Here is a 17399-nt window from a genome sequence, read left to right on the forward strand (position 1 = left end):
TTACCAGCTGGGGGAAGCCTGAGTGAAGTAAGCACCCTCAGAGGGGTTTTTATCCAGAAACATGCAGAGAGGCTGGGATGGCCCCCAACTCACACACACACACACGTACACAGACCCATACGCCAACATATGTTTGCACAGGAGCCAGTGGGCTTGAGTCTGCAACTCAGAAACCTCTTCCACTTTCAGTACTGCCCACCTCAACCATAATGGGGTGAGGTGATTAGAGAAAGGACTGATACCCATCTTACAGACTAGCAAGCTAAGGCCGAGGAAGGGTAGCGCTTTGCTCCAAAGGCAAAGATGGGGCAGAGCCAAAGCAAACCAAGGCCCTTGTGTCCCAACCTCGAATTCTCTGTTTCAAGGTAGCTGGGAGCTTCAAGCCTAGAAGACGCTCAGACCAGCGCAGACTGGAACCAAGACTCTATCCTCTCCAGGGGGTCGCGCCAAAGCCACGCCTCCTCTGGAACAAGTCACTGGGGAGCGGGGAGAAAGCGGCCCTAGCGTGTCTCTTTAATGCGCGCCCCCGGAAGCCCCGCGCGCCCCCGCCACTATAACTGGAGTGCATGGAGCAAGCTGCCTTCAGAAGAAGAAGGCGGGCGCTGGGCACTCGACCGACTTTTCCAAGTGCGATCAGCTCCCGTCCGACCCACATCCCGCCCCCATGGACCTGCCCCGGAGCACCCACTGCTGAGGAGCAGATGCCTGGCGGGCTCCGGGCTGGGTTGCACCCTGCCACCGCACAGTGACCGCCCGCGGGTGGTGCAGGCTCCGCGCCCTTCTTCCAGCCGCGCTCGCCGTCGGGCGAGGGCTCCGCCGCCGCCACGCCTCGCGCCCCGCGCTGCCCGCCCCATGCTGGTGCACACTTACTCCGCCATGGTGAGTAGTCTTGGGCACCGGGGCGTGCCCGGCCGGGGATCGGGCAGCCTGCATGCTGGACCTTCCGTTCCGAGCCTCCCATTTCCAAAGAAATCTCGGATGGAGGGGGCCACAGCGACTGCGCCCGCGGAGAACCGTGCGCACGGGACTGTCCCCAGCCCAAGGTTCCCGCGCCCACGGGTCGTTCAGAGATAGACCTCGGGCCTCGGGAGCGGGCAGGACGGCAGCCGGCCCCTTGGGAGATGAGGAGGGTCCTTTCAATTACCGCTGGATCGCCTGACGCGCCCCTTTCCTTCCCCAGGAGCGCCCCGACGGGCTGGGCGCAGCGGCCGGCGGGGCCCGCCTGTCATCACTGCCCCAGGCGGCCTACGGGCCGGCGCCGCCGCTGTGCCACACGCCCACCGCCGCCGACTTCCAGCCGCCCTACTTCCCCCCGCCCTACCCGCAGCCGCCGCTGCCCTACGGCCAGGCGCCCGACGCCGCCGCCGCCTTTCCCCACCTGGCCGGGGACCCGTACGGCGGCCTGGCGCCCCTGGCGCAGCCGCAGCCTCCGCAGGCCGCCTGGGCCGCGCCCCGCGCCGCCGCCCGCGCCCACGACGAGCCGCCCAGCCTGCTGGCGCCGTCCGCCCGCGCCCTGGGCCTCGACCCGCGCCGCGACTACGCCGCTGCTGCTGTGCCGCGGCTCCTGCAAGGCCTGACCGAGGGCGCGCACGGCCTGGCAGACGCGCCCCTTGGCCTCCCCGGGCTGGCGGCCCCGCCGGGCCTGGAGGACCTGCAGGTAAGGCCCGAACAGTCCGGGATGGGCCAGCATCCGCTGCGGTGACTCAGGACCTGGCGGGCGGCAAACAGTGTTCAGTGCAGAAGTCCGTCCGACTTTTCTCCCAGCCTACAGAGGATGCGCCCCACGTCCTGAGTTGGACGCTGCCAGGCCTTTCAGGTGGCCTGGCTCTGAGTCCGTGAGCCTGGGGTCTGGGTGGCGGCGACCCTTCGCCGAGTAAATGGAACAGGGGCTGAACCACTTTGTCCCTCTCCGCTGGGCAATGTAGGGCATCTATGCCCAGTTCTGGTCTACTGGGGCAGCCTGTGCCTGGAGCGAAGAGAGGCGGAGGAATTGCCTGAAGTTCAAAATTCCCTCTTTGAACTGCACGGCGAGGTTCCCAGGGCTCCAACTCGGTCGCAAATGCTGGAGCGCGGGTGAATCCTGGTCCGGCTCGAGGCCGCCGCAGGCGACGGGAGGTGCGCGTTGGGCGGAGCAGACAGCAGGGGCTTGGGAAGCGACCAGAGACTAGTCTACGAGCCCCCTTACCACTACCCTGTCCTATTTGCAGGCCATGGACGAGCCGGGAATGAGCCTCCTGGACCAGTCGGTGATCAAGAAAGGTAAGGAAGAATGGCATGCCTCTGCCAGGGCAGAACTGGGCGAGATGGTGCACGCCCTGGCACACAGACCCAACGTCTTCCCTACGGCGCGTCCCTCAAGTGCATCGCCGAGCTCGGTGGCCACCGGTCACTCTTTCCAGCCCAGTAGAGGGGCTGCGGAGGCTGCAAGCCTGGGCAGCTAGGGTGGTTGGTGAATTGGCCCCAGAGCCTACCAGCCCAGGTGCCCTGGGAGCCCGACCACGCTCACTTAGCTACCCTGGCAGCCAAGCCTGTGCAAGGGCCTGGCCTCTCCCTACCAAGGGGGAGGGCACTCTTTTAGATCTGGAGTAGTTTGCAGAACAAGTTAAACCACTTCCCTGTTTCCTAAGAGGTGGTAATAGGGGTGCTATTCCCATGGATGTCGTTAAATGATTTCCACTTTACGGAGTCTTACGATTTTCTTTCTGCCCCTCCCTTCCCAGCAAGTCCTTGGGAGCCTGGTGGTTTCCCTAGGGAATTTTTTCTCCACTAGGGAGCCTCTTTCAGTGTTCAGGATGAGGGAGAGAGTCTGTGAATATTGTGTAAGGCCATGTGCAGGAGGGTCAGGGCCTGGTGTTGATGTCTATGTGAGTTTGCAGTCCTGTACATGTCTGAAATATTCCTTTCCTAGGTGTCTTTCTAGTATTTCTTGGTGTCTCTTGCTGTTGAGTGTGTAATGTGTGTCCATCATGTTGGTGTAATTTCCATGCTTTGGGGGGTCAGGGTCCCTGTTGTGTCCAAGAACTTGTTTTTTGGCACTGAGGATCTCTAAGGATGGAGAGTTGCTCCCTGTTTATTTTCGGGGTGTTTGTGTCTCTCTGCCCTAGTAAAATCCAGGGGTTTGAGATCTGCCCTCCACTGGATCTTGGGACCTGTGAGTTCTGACGGTGACAGAGAAAAGTGAGAAAGACAGAGACTCAGGAAGCTCAGGCATCCAACAGGCTCCTTGAATTTGGGCAGGGGACAGTGAAGAGAGGAATATGGGGGCACAGACAAGCCCGCAGTGGCACAAGCTGTTTTTCAAACCAGTGAATTCAAGCCTGAGCTCAGTCTGCCCTCCCAGAGAGCATTTGGGTTTGGGGGGGTGGGGACAGGGCACAGGGCGGGACTTGGATTTCCAAGACTTGGGGCTGGGAGTTAGCTGGACCACCTGGAATATGTGTGGGGAAAGATGAGGGGATAGCCCACCCAGAACCTGGGGGAAGGGGACACCAGGTACTGGGGCTGTGTTACCTGGAGGTAGAGGTTTGGGGAGGCTGCCTGGAGTCCCAGCAGAGGTGTGCAGTCAGAGCCAGCTCTTTGCTAGAGGCCACTGCCTTGCTTTAGTGAATTTTTCCGAAACCGACGGAAGGAAGAACTTGTCTCCAGTGGCAAGAGCCTGCTGCGGGGCTGCGTCCACCTGGAGATGGTCTCCATGGTCTCAATTCCCAGTTCCTGACTCCTGCCCCTACTCGGTGGATTAGGGGGGTCTAGACTCACTGACTCCCTGGGGGACGTGCTCACGTGCTAAATCAATTCAGTCATGTCTGACTCTTTACAACCCTATGGACTGTAGCCCACCACGCTCTTCTATCCATGGGATTCTCCAGGCAAGAAAACTGGAGTGGGTTGCTGTGCCCTTCTCCAGGGGATCTTCCCGACCCAGGGATCAAACCCATGTCTCTTAACATCTTCCACATTGGCAGGCGGGTTCTTTACCACTACGGCCACCTGGGAAGCCCGAGGAACCAGGGGATTTCTGCTTTGGGGAAGGGTAGAAAAACCAGCTGGGCCTCTGAGTACCTTAAACCCCAGTCCCCTGCTCAGAGCCAGGACAAGAGACTGGCTACAAAGAGGAACTAAAACTGCCTAAAATTCCCAGCCCCAAACTTCCATAAATTCTGGGTCCTAGGGGTGCGCGAGGATCCCCCGAAGCAGCCCCAAGAACACAGGGAGTGGGGCCAGGATTCGCGAGTGCTGCTCGCTAACCCCGGCAGGTGCGGGATGGATGTGGGCGCCCGTGCTGCGCGGGGTGTCGCCGTCGCGGGCGCGCACACCGGCCCGACTGCAGTGTCAGCCCGTGGGTGGGACAGCGACCTGAGTTAGGGACTGCACGCTGGAAGCCCCAACCTGGACAGAGAGTCACAGCCCGGGGCAGTGCCGCAAAGAGGGAGGGGCGAGAGCTGGATCTCCCAGATGAAGGAGGAGGCTGGTTCCCAAGCGGCGAACTTGGCCTTTGGCTGGCGGCGGGCGCGGCTAGCCTTCGGGGAGGAGACGGAGTTCGTGCGGCACTTTGCGGCTTTGCAACCAGACAGGCGGAGCCCATCCTCGAAGGTCAGGCCTCGGAAAGCCCTCGCACGGGCGACCTAGCCGTGGCCACGCAGGTGGCCCAGTTGAAGCCCTGCGTCCTGGAGCCTCCTCGCCCCACACAGCGGGCGATTTTCGTTTGCGCTCTCCGCAGTCACTGCCGGACTCCCGCCACGTCGCCAGCCACGTGGGCGCGGTTGGTTAGCTTCCTTCTTCGCCCTCGTGCCTTTCCGAAGGTTTGGGGAGCCCCGGTCCCGTCCTGAAGTCCTCTGGCACCTGCCAGGAGCGATGGAGGACCGTCCCACTCCTGGATTTATAGAAAGTCCTGGAGTTACTCATTCTTGGCTAGCTGCAGCAAGGACTTCATTCCTCCAGCTCCTCCTGGCCCTGGCGGGAGGGGCAGCTGTGTGAGGGGCGGCTGGGGTCCTGGATGTGAAAGGGAGGCAGCCCAGCCTTACCCCAGAAGCAGCCTTCCTGCTTGAAGGCGGCCTCGGGCCTCCGCCTTGACCGTGAGTCAGAGAAGGCCAGGCCGGGGAGGGGCGGCAAGGCCCCACCACACACCTGCAGGTTGGCCGCCCCTGGCAGCCGGGGCAGCTGTGAGGCAGCGATGGCGGATGGGGCTGAGGCTGAGCCAGAGGGAAGCGGGGAGCCCTCAATTTTCTACCCACATTTGTCACTTTCAGTTTTGCGACCTGTCCTAAGGGCACAGAAATGGGGCAGGACCGGTCAGAGAGACAGACAGGGACACCAATATCGGCAGTGAGCCGTTTTGTACAGGTCGCAGAGGGAGCTCAAAAGACAAGCGGTGAGTGCCTGAAGTTGAAACATCAGCATGAGGCTCAGGAGGTGGTACGGAGGTTTGTTGAACGAATGAGTGACAGGGTTTGAAGTCTGAGTGCATTTGGAGAGGTTGTGTACAAATGGCCGAGCTCCACTCGCCCCACTGGGCATGGCATGTGTATGTGGCCTCTCTTTGGAAAGGCCAACAGGTTTAAAAAGGTTAAACATCTCTGTGGGTTTCTGATCACACAGTCATGGCTGGAGGGGAGTGGTTTGGGGATGAGAACGGAGGTGTTCCTCCTTCCCCCCGGGAGAGTGAGTAGTTGCAGAATTTCAGGCGGGGAAATCCCTTGCTGGGCTCTGTTGCCTGCCCTCAGGACAGGGGCTGATGTGAGCAGTCACCCTTTCCTCCGCTCTCCCTGGCTCTGGGAAGGAAAAAGGGAATGGGGAGTTTCTGGGCTTCAAAGGAGTACCAGGACTGGGGTGAAATAAGTGAGAAACTCACTTGAAGCAAGATTGGGAACTCAGTAATCAAGATAAATAATGCATCTTAGCACAATATTTTTTAAATATTTGAATGCAAAATATATCCACAATACACAGGATACCAGAATTTTACACAAAGATGGAATCTAACTCTCAGTTCTACAACCCTACCTCACTTGCCTCCCAGGCTACCATAGGCCACAGCATGAGACTAATATATATAGTGAAGTTGCTCAGTCGTGTCTGACTCTTTGCAACCCCATAGACCGTAGCCTACCAGGCTCCTCTATCTATGGAATTTTCCAGGCAATAGTCCTGGAGTGGATGCCATTTCCTTCTCCAGGGGGGTCTTCCCAACCCAGGGATCGAACCCGGGTCTGCCTCATTGTAGACAGACGTTTCACCATCTGAGCCACCAGCACAGACTAAAAAACCAGTGCAAATGAACTGTGAACTCTGCCTGAGGGCAGCATAGCACCCGCAGGGCAGTGAAGGGTAGGAGTTATAGTTAAAAGAAAGGGAGGAGAGAATGAGAGGGTCGGGATTAGGAGGTACAAAATAAGCTACAAGGACAGTACAACACAGGGGACATAGCCATTATTTTATCATGACTATAAATAGAATATATCTTTAAAAATTGTGAATTGTTATGGTGTACCCGTGCATGTTATGTAATATTGTACATCAACTATAGCTCAATTAAAAGAAATTAAAATTTGAAATAAAAGGAACCCTCCAGGAACTTCCCTGGTGGTCCAGTGGTTAAGACTTCAAGCTCCCAATGCAGAAGGCATGAGTTTGATCCCTGGTTGGGGAGCTAAGATCACACAAGCCACATGACTCGGTCCAGAAATCAAAAAATTTAAAAAAGAAACCCTCTAGCAGTTGGTGAGATGGAAACTTAACCCGCAGGTCCCACTGGGGAAGGTGAGGGAACTCAGGTGGGCTGGGAGGAAGGTCAGGACCCCTCCTGTCTGCTTTCCTCCTCCCTCTCCCCACATCCTTGGATTGGTGGGTACCCTAAGTGTGGTCTAAGGAACCACACGCATCAGATCCCCAGTGGGTGCTTGTTTAAGGAAATGAAGATTTCCTGGGCACCATCTCACATCTACTGAATGAGAATCCCTGGAAATATGGCCCTGGGACTTCATTTTTTTAAAACTGATTGACTGAAGTAAAATTTACATACCTGAAATTCACCCATTGGAAGAGTACAATTCAAAGATTCTTAGTATACTTATAGAGTTGTGTAACCATTACCACAGTCTGTTTTAAGACATTTCCAACACTGCCCCCCCCCCCAAATTCCTCTATTCTCGTTTGTAATTAATTCCTACTCCAAGCTTTAGGCAACCACTGATCTGCCTTCTGTCTATATGTTTGCATATACTGGACATATTATATAAATGAAACACATATATAAATATGCCAACTTTTGCACCTGGCTTCTTGTACTTTTAATCTTTTTGCGGTTCATCTGTGTTGTAGATTTTATTAGTAGGTCGTCCTTTTTATTGCTTAGTAGTACTCCATTGTATGGATGGAGCACATTTTGTTTATTCCTTCATCAGTTGATGGACTCTGGGTTTGTTTCCACTTTCTGGCTAGCATGAATAATACTGCTGTGATCATTCACAATGCATCTTTGTGTGGACATGTTTTCACTGCTTTTAAATTCCTAGGAGTGGAATTGTGGGATTTTTATGAGTTTGTCTTTAATTTTTTAAAGAAACTCCCAAGCTGTTTTCTAAAGCAGCTGTACTATTTTTACATTCCTACCAAATAGATGTGAGGATTCCAGTTTCTTCACATCGTCATCTGCACTTGATATGTCTGTCTGTTTGATTATAGCCTTCCTGGTGAGTATCTCAGTATATTTTTAATTTGCATTTCCTTAATCACTAGTGATGTTGAGCTCTTTCTCATATGCTTACTAGCCACTCATATCTCATTTGCAGTGAAACATCTATTCACATGTTTTGAATATTCTCTAATTGGGTTATTTATCTCACTATTGAATTATAAGAATTCATATATTCTGGATCCACATCCTTGATAAGGTATAGGATTTGCAGATATCTTATTCAGGAGTATTTTGTTCGTTTTTTAGAAGAGACTCTTGCTTTTACTTATTTGGCCACGTAGGGGTCTCAGTTGCGTCACACAGGGTGTTCACTGGGTGGTGCGGGGTCTTTTGTTGTGGCGCATGGACTCTAGCTGCGGCATGTAGGCTCACCTGTTGTGGTGCGTGGGCCCAGCTGCTCTGCCGCACGGGGGATCCTAGCTCCCCAACCAGGGATGGAACCCACATCCCCTGCATTGCAAGGCAGATTCCCAACCTCAGGACCACCAGGGAAGCCCCTCATTTTCTTAATAGTGTCTTTTCACGTGCAAAAGTCTTTTATTTTGGTGAAATCCAGTTTCGTGATTTTCTTTTGTGGATCATGTTTTGGTTTTGTATGAGGAACTCTGTGCCCAATCCAAGGTCAGGAGACCTTTTCTCCTGTATTTTATACTGGAAAGAATTACAGTGTTAACCAGCTTTCTGAGCATCTATGAATCAGTGGTCAGAACGTATCTCCCACCTGTGGACAGAGTGTGTAGACTTGTGGTGTGGGGGGGGTCTTATCTGCAGGCGTGTGTACATGTGAATGGCTTCTGCGTGCGTGACCAGGGGGACACCATGAGTAGACCACTTCAGCTTCAGGACTCACTGTGGTATGGGAGACAGACGCCAGTGTCCCTGCCTTGCAATCTGTGCTAGTTAATTCCCACCTTTATGACTGCTCTTTCCCCAGGCCACCTGCTTCCCTTCCTAACCCTGGCTTCACACCCATCATTTTTGAAGGAAGAAGCTCCGAGGGGAAAGATACAGATAAGTGGGAGGAAGTGGGGGGAAGCAGCAAAGTCTTTAATCATATAGACAAACACTTGTCTTGCACTATGCTAGCTGCACCTATGTCTGCATAAATCTGGCATATACTCTATATTTAAATATATCAACAGTAGCAAAAGCACCTGCAGATATCCTTATGTACATTGCTGCATTCCTGCAACATTGGAGAAGGGCAGAGCCTGCGTGTATAGAGCTGGGCTCACTGTCTGTTGTTAAGTGTACGCATGCACAGGGTCATTGCTGTGTAGCAAGGCATGTAGTTTTTATGTATAGACATTTGTGTGACACGTGTGCTCACATATGTCCCTGTTTGCACATGCACAAACGGCTTCACCCAGCTTTGGTCTCTCTCCTGGTATAGAGCCTGGCCTCAGGGGTCTCCAGACTTTAATAAAAGCCGGATGGAGGAGGCTGCTGGGGAGAGAATTTTCTATTCTTCTGACCATTCCCTCTGCCTAGGAATCATGGGCGACTGGACAGTCTCTTTACCCTTCTTGTTAATTTATTAATTCATAGTTTTATTTTTTTAAGTCAAGCTTGAGGTATAATTTACATATAGTACAGTTCACCCTTTTAAAATGTGCATTTCTATGAATTTTTTTTTAAACTCAGTTTTTATTTGACTGTGGTGAGCCTTAGTTGAGGGACATGAAATCTTAGATCTTTGTTGCAGCATATGAGATTCCACATCTAGTTCTTAGCCACTGTACCACCAAGGACATCCCTAAACTTTTGAATCAGTTGCCAATGTTTAAAAATCCAGGGAATTCCCTGATTGTCCAGAGGTTAGGATTTCATGCTTCCATTGCATGGGGTGTGGGTTCAGTCCCTGGTCAGGTCACTAAGTTCCCATAAGCTGCACAGTGCAGTGAAAAAAAATAATCCAGAGATATCACCTAGAAACCTCAAAATCTGGTCTTACCAGCAAAAACAAACCAAAAACCTGAACAAGCTGAGTTCTGGCAGTGTTGGTGTGTCCTACATGGTAACACTCTCCCATTAACTGCTGCGCTCCCCACTTTGAAGTCTACAACTATGCTGTCCACTGTAGGATCTACCAGCCGCGTGTAGCTATAGAGCACTTGAAATGTGGCTAATCCAAATTAAGATGGGTTGTTAGTACAAAATATGTGTTGAGTTTTGAAGACCAAGTACAAGAAAATAATGTAAAATAGCTCATTCATAATTTTCAAAATATTGATTGTATGACTCAGTGATAATGTTTTTATTTATTGGGGTAAGTAAAATATATTAAAATTAGTCTTAATGTGTTTCTCGCTTTTTAAAAATGGGGCTTCTGGAAAATATAAATTTATATATGTGGCTCAGAGTGTATTGGTCTTAGACAGTGTGGTCGAGAGCCTAAAGGGCAGATGGAGGACCAGACAGGACAGGTAGGGAGGGCTGGACCACAAGCTAGGTCCCACTTTTTAAAGAAAATTTAGCCACACTGTGCAACATGTGGGATCTTAGTTTCCTGACCAGGGATGGACCCGTGTCCCCTGCATTCCCCCCAAGGAAGTCCCAAGAAGGGCGCTGTGACAGCTACGGTCATCATCAAAGGCCAGGACCCATCTCTGTTCCTTATTGCTGAGCCAGCTTAACTATTAATACTTTGAACTTTAAGTTTCTTTATCTTGAAATGGGGATAGAAAATACCATCTACTCCACAGACCTGTTAATGTGAAGCCCTTGATTGGCACTCACTGGAGGGTAGGCAGCATCATTCTGCTCAGCTATGGAGCTAGAATTTGATTCTCAGGCACTGATGAGTTCTAGGCTGGGGAGTGATGGGTGTTTCAGAAAGATCCCTCTGGAGCAGGGGCTGTGCAGAAATTCAGGTGGGAAGTGAGTGAGTGTCCCTCCATACCTGTGGCTGCATCCAGGCATGTGGAGAAAAGAAAGTCCTAGGCCACAGTGATGGGTGGGATGGGGTGGGAGAGGGCGGTGTGGAGGGCCTCACTGAGGTTTCTGGCTGGGCGAAGGCAGGGAGGGTTTCAATGCACATTCAGAGAGGGGAAAGCTGGTGGGCCCGCACACCAGTGCTCAGCGAACATTTTGCCAGATGACTGGAGGGCCAGGTGCCACCTTTGAGACCACAGCCCAGGGCTTACTACTGGTACTAAGTCTATCAGCTACATGATTTCAGGCACATTATTTCACCTCTCTGGGCTTCAGTCTCTCATCTGCAAAATGGGGATAGTAAACGTAGCCTCTTGTTCTGAGGATTCAGTGAGGTTATTGGTAGAAAGTGAAAGTGAAGTCACACATAGCATATAGTATAGTGAGTGCTCATTGACTCTTGGCCTCAGGATCTCCACTTGATCCCCCTCCCCAAACACAGAAAGCCTGCCTTTTTCTACTAAGTCTCTCACTTCCTCTAAAGAAGAAAGCCCCAAGGGGAAACAAGTGCCTCAGTCGCTCTCCCTTCCCCCTGAGGCTTCGCAGGAGAATGGAGGTTAGACTGCAGGAAGAACTTTCTTTTAGAGCCAAGAGTGTCCAAATGCGTGTTACAAAATGAACTTCTCAGGTTCCCTTCCCTCCTCTTCATAGATATTAGTACAAAATTAGAGAGTATTGGGGGAGGGAACGATAGGGGATGTCTCTTTATTCCTGGACTCCTGACGTCCCAGAGTGATTTAGCGGGAAGAGGGCCAGGGTTGGGGGCCTAATGGGGCCATAACCTCCCTGTCCCTGGAATGGGGGAGTCCAAAGCCCCCAGGCCTTTCACTGACCTGAGATGGTGGGGAGACATGGGGAGCACAGGTGAGTGGGAACAGGGAGTCGCGGCCTCCTTGTGATCGCATAGATCTGGCTGGGCCCTGCTGCAGTGACCCAGGAATCCAGTCTCCAGCTCACATTCCGTTTCCTTATTTCCAACACCCTCTGTGATCGTGCATGCCCAAACTCCCAAGACTGCTGAGGCTGTTTGATTTTTAACAGGGAATCAGCCTGACTCAATGAGGGGAGTCGGGGTTCCAGAGCCAGAGAACTTTGAGTTTCATTTCCACCACCGATTGGCTGAGTGAACATGAGGGAGTCACGTTAGCCTCATGCTTCAGTCTCTTCTCATGTAAAGCAGGGTTAGTGGAACATCCTTCTGGAAGGTGCTGGGACGTGCAGAAGCAGCTGTGTGTGCACAGCATGTGAGCACGGTGCCGACGCGCAGCTGGCGCCTCAGCAGCGCGCTCGCAGTCCAGCTGGCCAGTGCCCCGTGGCCCCCTGCTCAGTGTTGTCTCTCTCCCTTGCTCTCACTTCTGCTCCACAGTCCCCATCCCCTCCAAAGCCAGCAGCCTTTCAGCCCTCTCAATGGCCAAAGACAGCTTGGTTGGCGGCATCACGAACCCCAGTGAGGTCTTCTGCTCCGTGCCTGGCCGGCTCTCTCTGCTCAGCTCGACGTCCAAGTACAAGGTGACGGTGGGGGAGGTCCAGCGGCGACTCTCACCTCCCGAGTGCCTCAATGCCTCTCTCCTGGGTGGTGTCCTTCGCAGGTAGGAAGGCCAGCCCACAGCTCCCTGCCCACGGTCAAGGCTAAAACCTGTGCTCCTTTCAGACTTTCTCAGGGGTTTGGAGAGGGGACGGCCCCACCCCAGGACACACAGGGTCATCTCCACCTCAGTCTCCCAGGAGGATTATGTATGCTCTCTGGACAGGCCTATGTCCTTGGCAGCTCCCATGGGTCTGCAGGCTGGAGGCCGGGGGTAGAGAAGAGCCTGGGTACCGAGAAGGGATGCAGGATTCACCCACATTGGGCACAATGGACAAGGCTGGGTTAGGGGAAGGGACAGCCCCCACCCCACCCGGAAAAAAGGACTTAAGGCCCATCCCCTGTGTCAGTTATAGGCTTCTCTGGTGTGTGTGTTCTGAGCAGGGAGCACGGGGTCCATGGTTTGTCTTCACAATTGGGTCTGTCTCTGCGTATGTCCTTGTGCCTGGGTAGGTATTTCTGCTTCAGTACTATGACTTTTGATGCATTTGAGGATAGTGTTTGTGTGCATGCTTGCATGTGTGTTTGTATATGTATGTGGTGTAGGGAGTGGATCAGGAGTATATGTTTCCATGAGTGTGTTTCCTGTGTTACTTTCAGTGGGATGTGTTGGTTAAAGTATGTTCTACTCTGTGCGTCTGTGTGAGTATATGCTTACCTTTGTGTGGGGCTTCCCAGGTGGTGCAGTGGTCAAGAGTTGCCCTGCAAAGCAGGAGGGTTCAGTCCCTGGGTCAGGAAGATTCTCTGGAGTAGGAAATGGCAACCCACTCCAGTATTCTTGCCTGGAAAATTCCATGGACAGAGGAGCCTGGTGGGCTCCAGTGCATGGGGGTCACAAAGTCAGGCACAACTGCGTGACTGAGCACAGCACCCTTGGGTAGGAGCCGCATTTGTGCGGGTGTGGGAGCGTCCCCTTATGCCTGGTCTCTGAGCATCTCAGAGCGGCTTGTGTGAGTCCATGGGTGTCTGCACAAATGTCCCTGGGCTCCTGACTTGGTGTGGACACGTGTTTCTGTGTCCTGGACCTCTGAGACTGTGTGTCTGTCTCTATTGGTGTGCATGTCTCTGTTCTTGGATCTCAGTGCGTTTCATCTGTGCGTGTGTCTATGTGCCCCTGGGCAGCTGTGTGTATAACAATGCCTCCCATGTATCTCTCTGTGTTTCCCGTTTGTCTCTGGGGTATGCTGATGTACACAGGTGGGAGAAAGAACCCTGAGATGCTGGTCCATCCTGCCCCACCTTGGGCTGTCCCTGCTATTGGGAGGATTAGGGAGAAATGAGGCGGTTCCTGGAGCTGGATGTAGGGCCCCCTTTCCCATCGTGGCTGCAAACCCAGTGAGATTACGAAGAGATTGGGATCGGGCAGGTGGAGACCCCAGCGTGTCCCCAGGGCCAGACCCAGGCCTCGCAGGGTTGGTGGAGGCAGCAAGGCCCTGTTGGCTCATTGAGCACACATGATTCTCTCTTCATAGTGTGTGTGTCTCTCTGTGTGCACGTCCAGGGCCAAGTCCAAGAATGGAGGCCGGTGCCTGCGCGAGCGGCTGGAGAAGATTGGGCTCAACCTGCCAGCTGGCCGTCGCAAGGCCGCCAACGTGACCCTGCTGACTTCACTAGTAGAGGGTGAGGCCCGAGGGGCCACGAGCCACCACCCAGTGTGACTGTGTGTGACTGTCTCGGATGCAGGAGGGCGTGTTTAGTCATATGTGTGTTCTCTGTGCCCCATATGTAAGGGGTGTGTGTGAAATGTGTGCAGTCTTTACGTGTGTACACAGCACACAGGTGCATGTGCCGGTGAAGTAGAGAGAGTGTGTGTGTGTGTGTGTGTGTGTGTGTAAGAGTGGCCAGTGTTTGAATGTGGTAGAGATGAGGGGGTTAGAGTCCCCTCCCTGCAGGCTGGTGACTCTGAGCTCAATCATCTTGAGTTCTCAAGCTCAGCCCCCACCCATGAGCTCAGAGGCCTTCCGAGAAGGGAGGGCAGTGGGTTGCAACTAGGGCTGAGAGGGGAATCAGAAGACAGAAACAGAAGCAGAATGGAGGCTGGCCCTGGTCAGGGGTTGGAGGGTCCAGGCTGTGCTCCAGGCTCAGAGGTACACCTGGCGTCGTGATGTCTCATCTCTGCCGCCCCTCCCTCAGGAGAGGCCGTACACCTGGCCCGAGACTTTGGCTACGTCTGTGAGACCGAGTTCCCCGCCAAGGCAGCTGCCGAGTACCTGTGCCGACAACACGCCGACCCCGGGGAGCTGCATGGCCGCAAGAGCATGCTGCTGGCTGCCAAGTGAGTGAGGGCGCCGTGCACAGGCTGCCGTGGGTGCCCTACACGGGCACTTATGGGTGCAGGGCATGAACACGGGCGCCAAGCGCAGGCACAGTAGGCACCACGTGTACCCATGATGGACACACGGTGCGTGATCCACTGCACACACCTAGGCTCCACGATGCACGTGACAGGGCACACGTAGACATGTGAGCATAGCTGAGTTTTGTATGTCACAAACACAGTGTCAGGACAGGCTTACACAGAAGCCCAGGTGTGGGTACCACGGCCCCACGGCACCCAGGGCAAGGCTGAGGGTCTCTCGCCTTGCGCCCCATTCCTGGGCCTTGCCAATCAGCCCCTCTGCTCCTGGCGCCTCCATCAGGGCACCCAGCCAGGCCCCTGTGTTGCCCCTACTTTGTCCTTACTTCACGCCTGACCCCTCTACAAGTCTCACGGATGCCTCGCTCACCCTACCCACATGCCAGTTCAATGCTGGTCTCCTCATCTCACTCCCGGACATTTGCCCCAGCGCCCCTCTGTTCCCCCAGCCTTCCGCCCCACACATGCACTACTCTACCCAAGAGCCTTCAAAGGCTCCCACTGGTACTGCATCGATTTTCAAACTAGGTTCTATTGGGACGCTGCAGAGCCTGTGTAATGAACTGATGTTTGACGGAGATTTACCTTTTAGGAAGGGTTTCCTCACAAGAAGAGACAGACACAGGGCAGTTTGAAAACCACCATTCAAAATAAAATCCAGACTCCTTTGAGGACCCCCATAATGTGGTCAGCACAAACTCCACCCACTCCACCTGACCCTCTTGCTCTCTCCTGCCCTCCCATTCTTGGGCTTGCTCTTCCGCTTAGAATGACATTCAGTCCTTCCACCTGAGGCAGTTCTTCATATCACAACTCCATCCTCCCTTCTTCGCAGTTCCCTCAAGTGCGCTAGGCAGAAAGGGACTCACAGACTCATGGGACTGCCATGACCCGTCAACTGCCATGACTCACGGGGCCTTTGAGACTGTCTAGGGCAGGACCCACCTCACTCATTAATCAGCTAACTCAGCAAGCCCTTCCTGGGTCCCAGTCACGTCTAAGATGCTGACTGGGTTCCTTGGTGATGCAAAGGGAGGACACAAGTGGTTCTCCTGCCTGAGGTGGACACAGGATGCATAGAGAAATGAATGATGGCTGCAGAATGGAGTTGGATTCAACTTCCAGCCTAGTCACTTGGACAGGTCATCTAATCGTCAGAAACTTAACGAGTTTCCTCTTCCATGTGACAGGGATAACAATACCGATTTGTTGTGAGGTTAAGTGAGCTGATACAGACAGTGTGCTTGGCACAGAATCCAGGTCTCAACTCATATTCACTGCTAGCTATTATTTCAGTTATTTAAGGCAGACTCTGGATTGTTCCCCAATAATTTCATAAACAAAGCTCTTGAAGCACTGGCTGTTTTGGGTGCAGGTGTGGGTAGGAGAGAGAATCAAGGAAAGTTTCCTGGACAAGGCAGGAGTTGAGCTGGACTTGGAATGTGGGCAGAATATCCACAGGAAGAGCAACCGTAGGGTATTGGCACGTGCTGTTTATTAGCTGTGATATTGGGCAAGTCAGTTTCCATCTCTGAACCTTCGTTTACTTCTCGGTAACATGGGTATGACCATCATTTGTCGACTGTTGGGTCAGCAATATGTATGATGTCCAGCTGAACTCAGACCTGTCTCTAACCTCTGACCCTCCTTCCCCAACCAGGCAGATCTGTAAGGAGTTTGCAGACTTGATGGCGCAGGACCGCTCACCGCTGGGCAACAATCGCCCAGCGCTCATCCTGGAGCCGGGAGTGCAGAGCTGTCTGACACACTTCAGCCTCATCACCCATGGTTTCGGCGGGCCCGCCATCTGTGCTGCCCTCACTGCCTTCCAGAACTACTTACTGGAGTCACTCAAGGGGCTGGACAAGATGTTTCTAAGCAGTGCGGGCAGTGGGCACGGTGACAGCAAGGCGTCAGAGAAGGATGCCAAACATCGGAAGTAACCGCTTGCCCCACCCCATCCCTAAGGGGCTCCCAAGATCTGAAATGAGGTCTTTCCTCCTGGGGGTGGGCCTGAAAGCATTCAAAGGTGGGGCTGGAGTCAGACCAGAAAAAGAACATTCCTCCAGAAACCCATGAGTTAGGGATCTGGGTTGGAGTAAGGGGAAGTGACCTCTGTGTTGTTAAGTTGAGCACCCCGGTGTTTGCCTCCTGTGTGCAATTTTCTGACCCTTGACTGCTGAGAAGGGTTTGAAGAGGAGGTTGGCACAGAAAAGCCTGGTTCTTGGGGCCAGTGCTGCCCATGAGGGCGCCTGGGCAGTGATGGGTATCCCCAGGGGCCAAGGCCTTGCTGTTTTTACTGAGACCAGGAGGGAAATGAACCAACCAGAGGTGCTACTGAGGAGCTGGTGTGCATCTCAGTCTCCTACCCCCAGAAAAGGGGTGCTGGCTGAAGGCCCCAGTGGATTCTTTGGATCGCTGCCACTCTTCTAAAGAAGTGGGCAGGAGGGGCCCTCAAGGAACAGGGAAGATAAAGCACAAATTGGGTAACTTGAGTCCAGGCTGCACTTCAGTGCTGTTGCTGTCTGTCCTATTTATTTATCATTAAAGTTTAAAAATGTCCAGCGCAGCTTGTTTATCCCAGTGAGCTGAGGACTCTTGTTTCACTGTCTTCTGCTCGTGCACCAAGACGTGCAGCTACACTAGGATGGAGAGGGTGTTTTTGCTCGCTAAGGGCTATGGGTGGGCTGGGAGGGAAGGAAGATGTCAGGGACTCTGAGGTTGTGGCTGAGATTTTGTTTTTTACGGTTGTTTCTCTTGACCCTGCAGTCAGTGTACCTCTCCAGCTCTCAGACTGCGTTCTCATTCTCTTAATAAAACCTTTCACTGGA

At 53.4% G+C, this 17399-nt stretch overlaps 1 protein-coding gene across 1 annotated transcript; it reads left to right on the forward strand.

Moving 5' to 3' along the window:
• Positions 618-17399, forward strand: TFAP2E (transcription factor AP-2 epsilon). The gene is made up of 7 exons (XM_018041454.1): positions 618-879; positions 1181-1657; positions 2208-2259; positions 11994-12216; positions 13714-13832; positions 14346-14487; positions 16229-17399. The coding sequence occupies exons 1-7, from the start codon at positions 853-855 to the stop codon at positions 16509-16511; spliced, it is 1323 nt and encodes a 440-aa protein (XP_017896943.1). The 5' UTR covers positions 618-852; the 3' UTR covers positions 16512-17399.

The sequence above is a fragment of the Capra hircus genome, chromosome 3, assembly GCF_001704415.2.
Source record: "Capra hircus breed San Clemente chromosome 3, ASM170441v1, whole genome shotgun sequence".
Lineage (NCBI taxonomy): Eukaryota > Metazoa > Chordata > Mammalia > Artiodactyla > Bovidae > Capra > Capra hircus.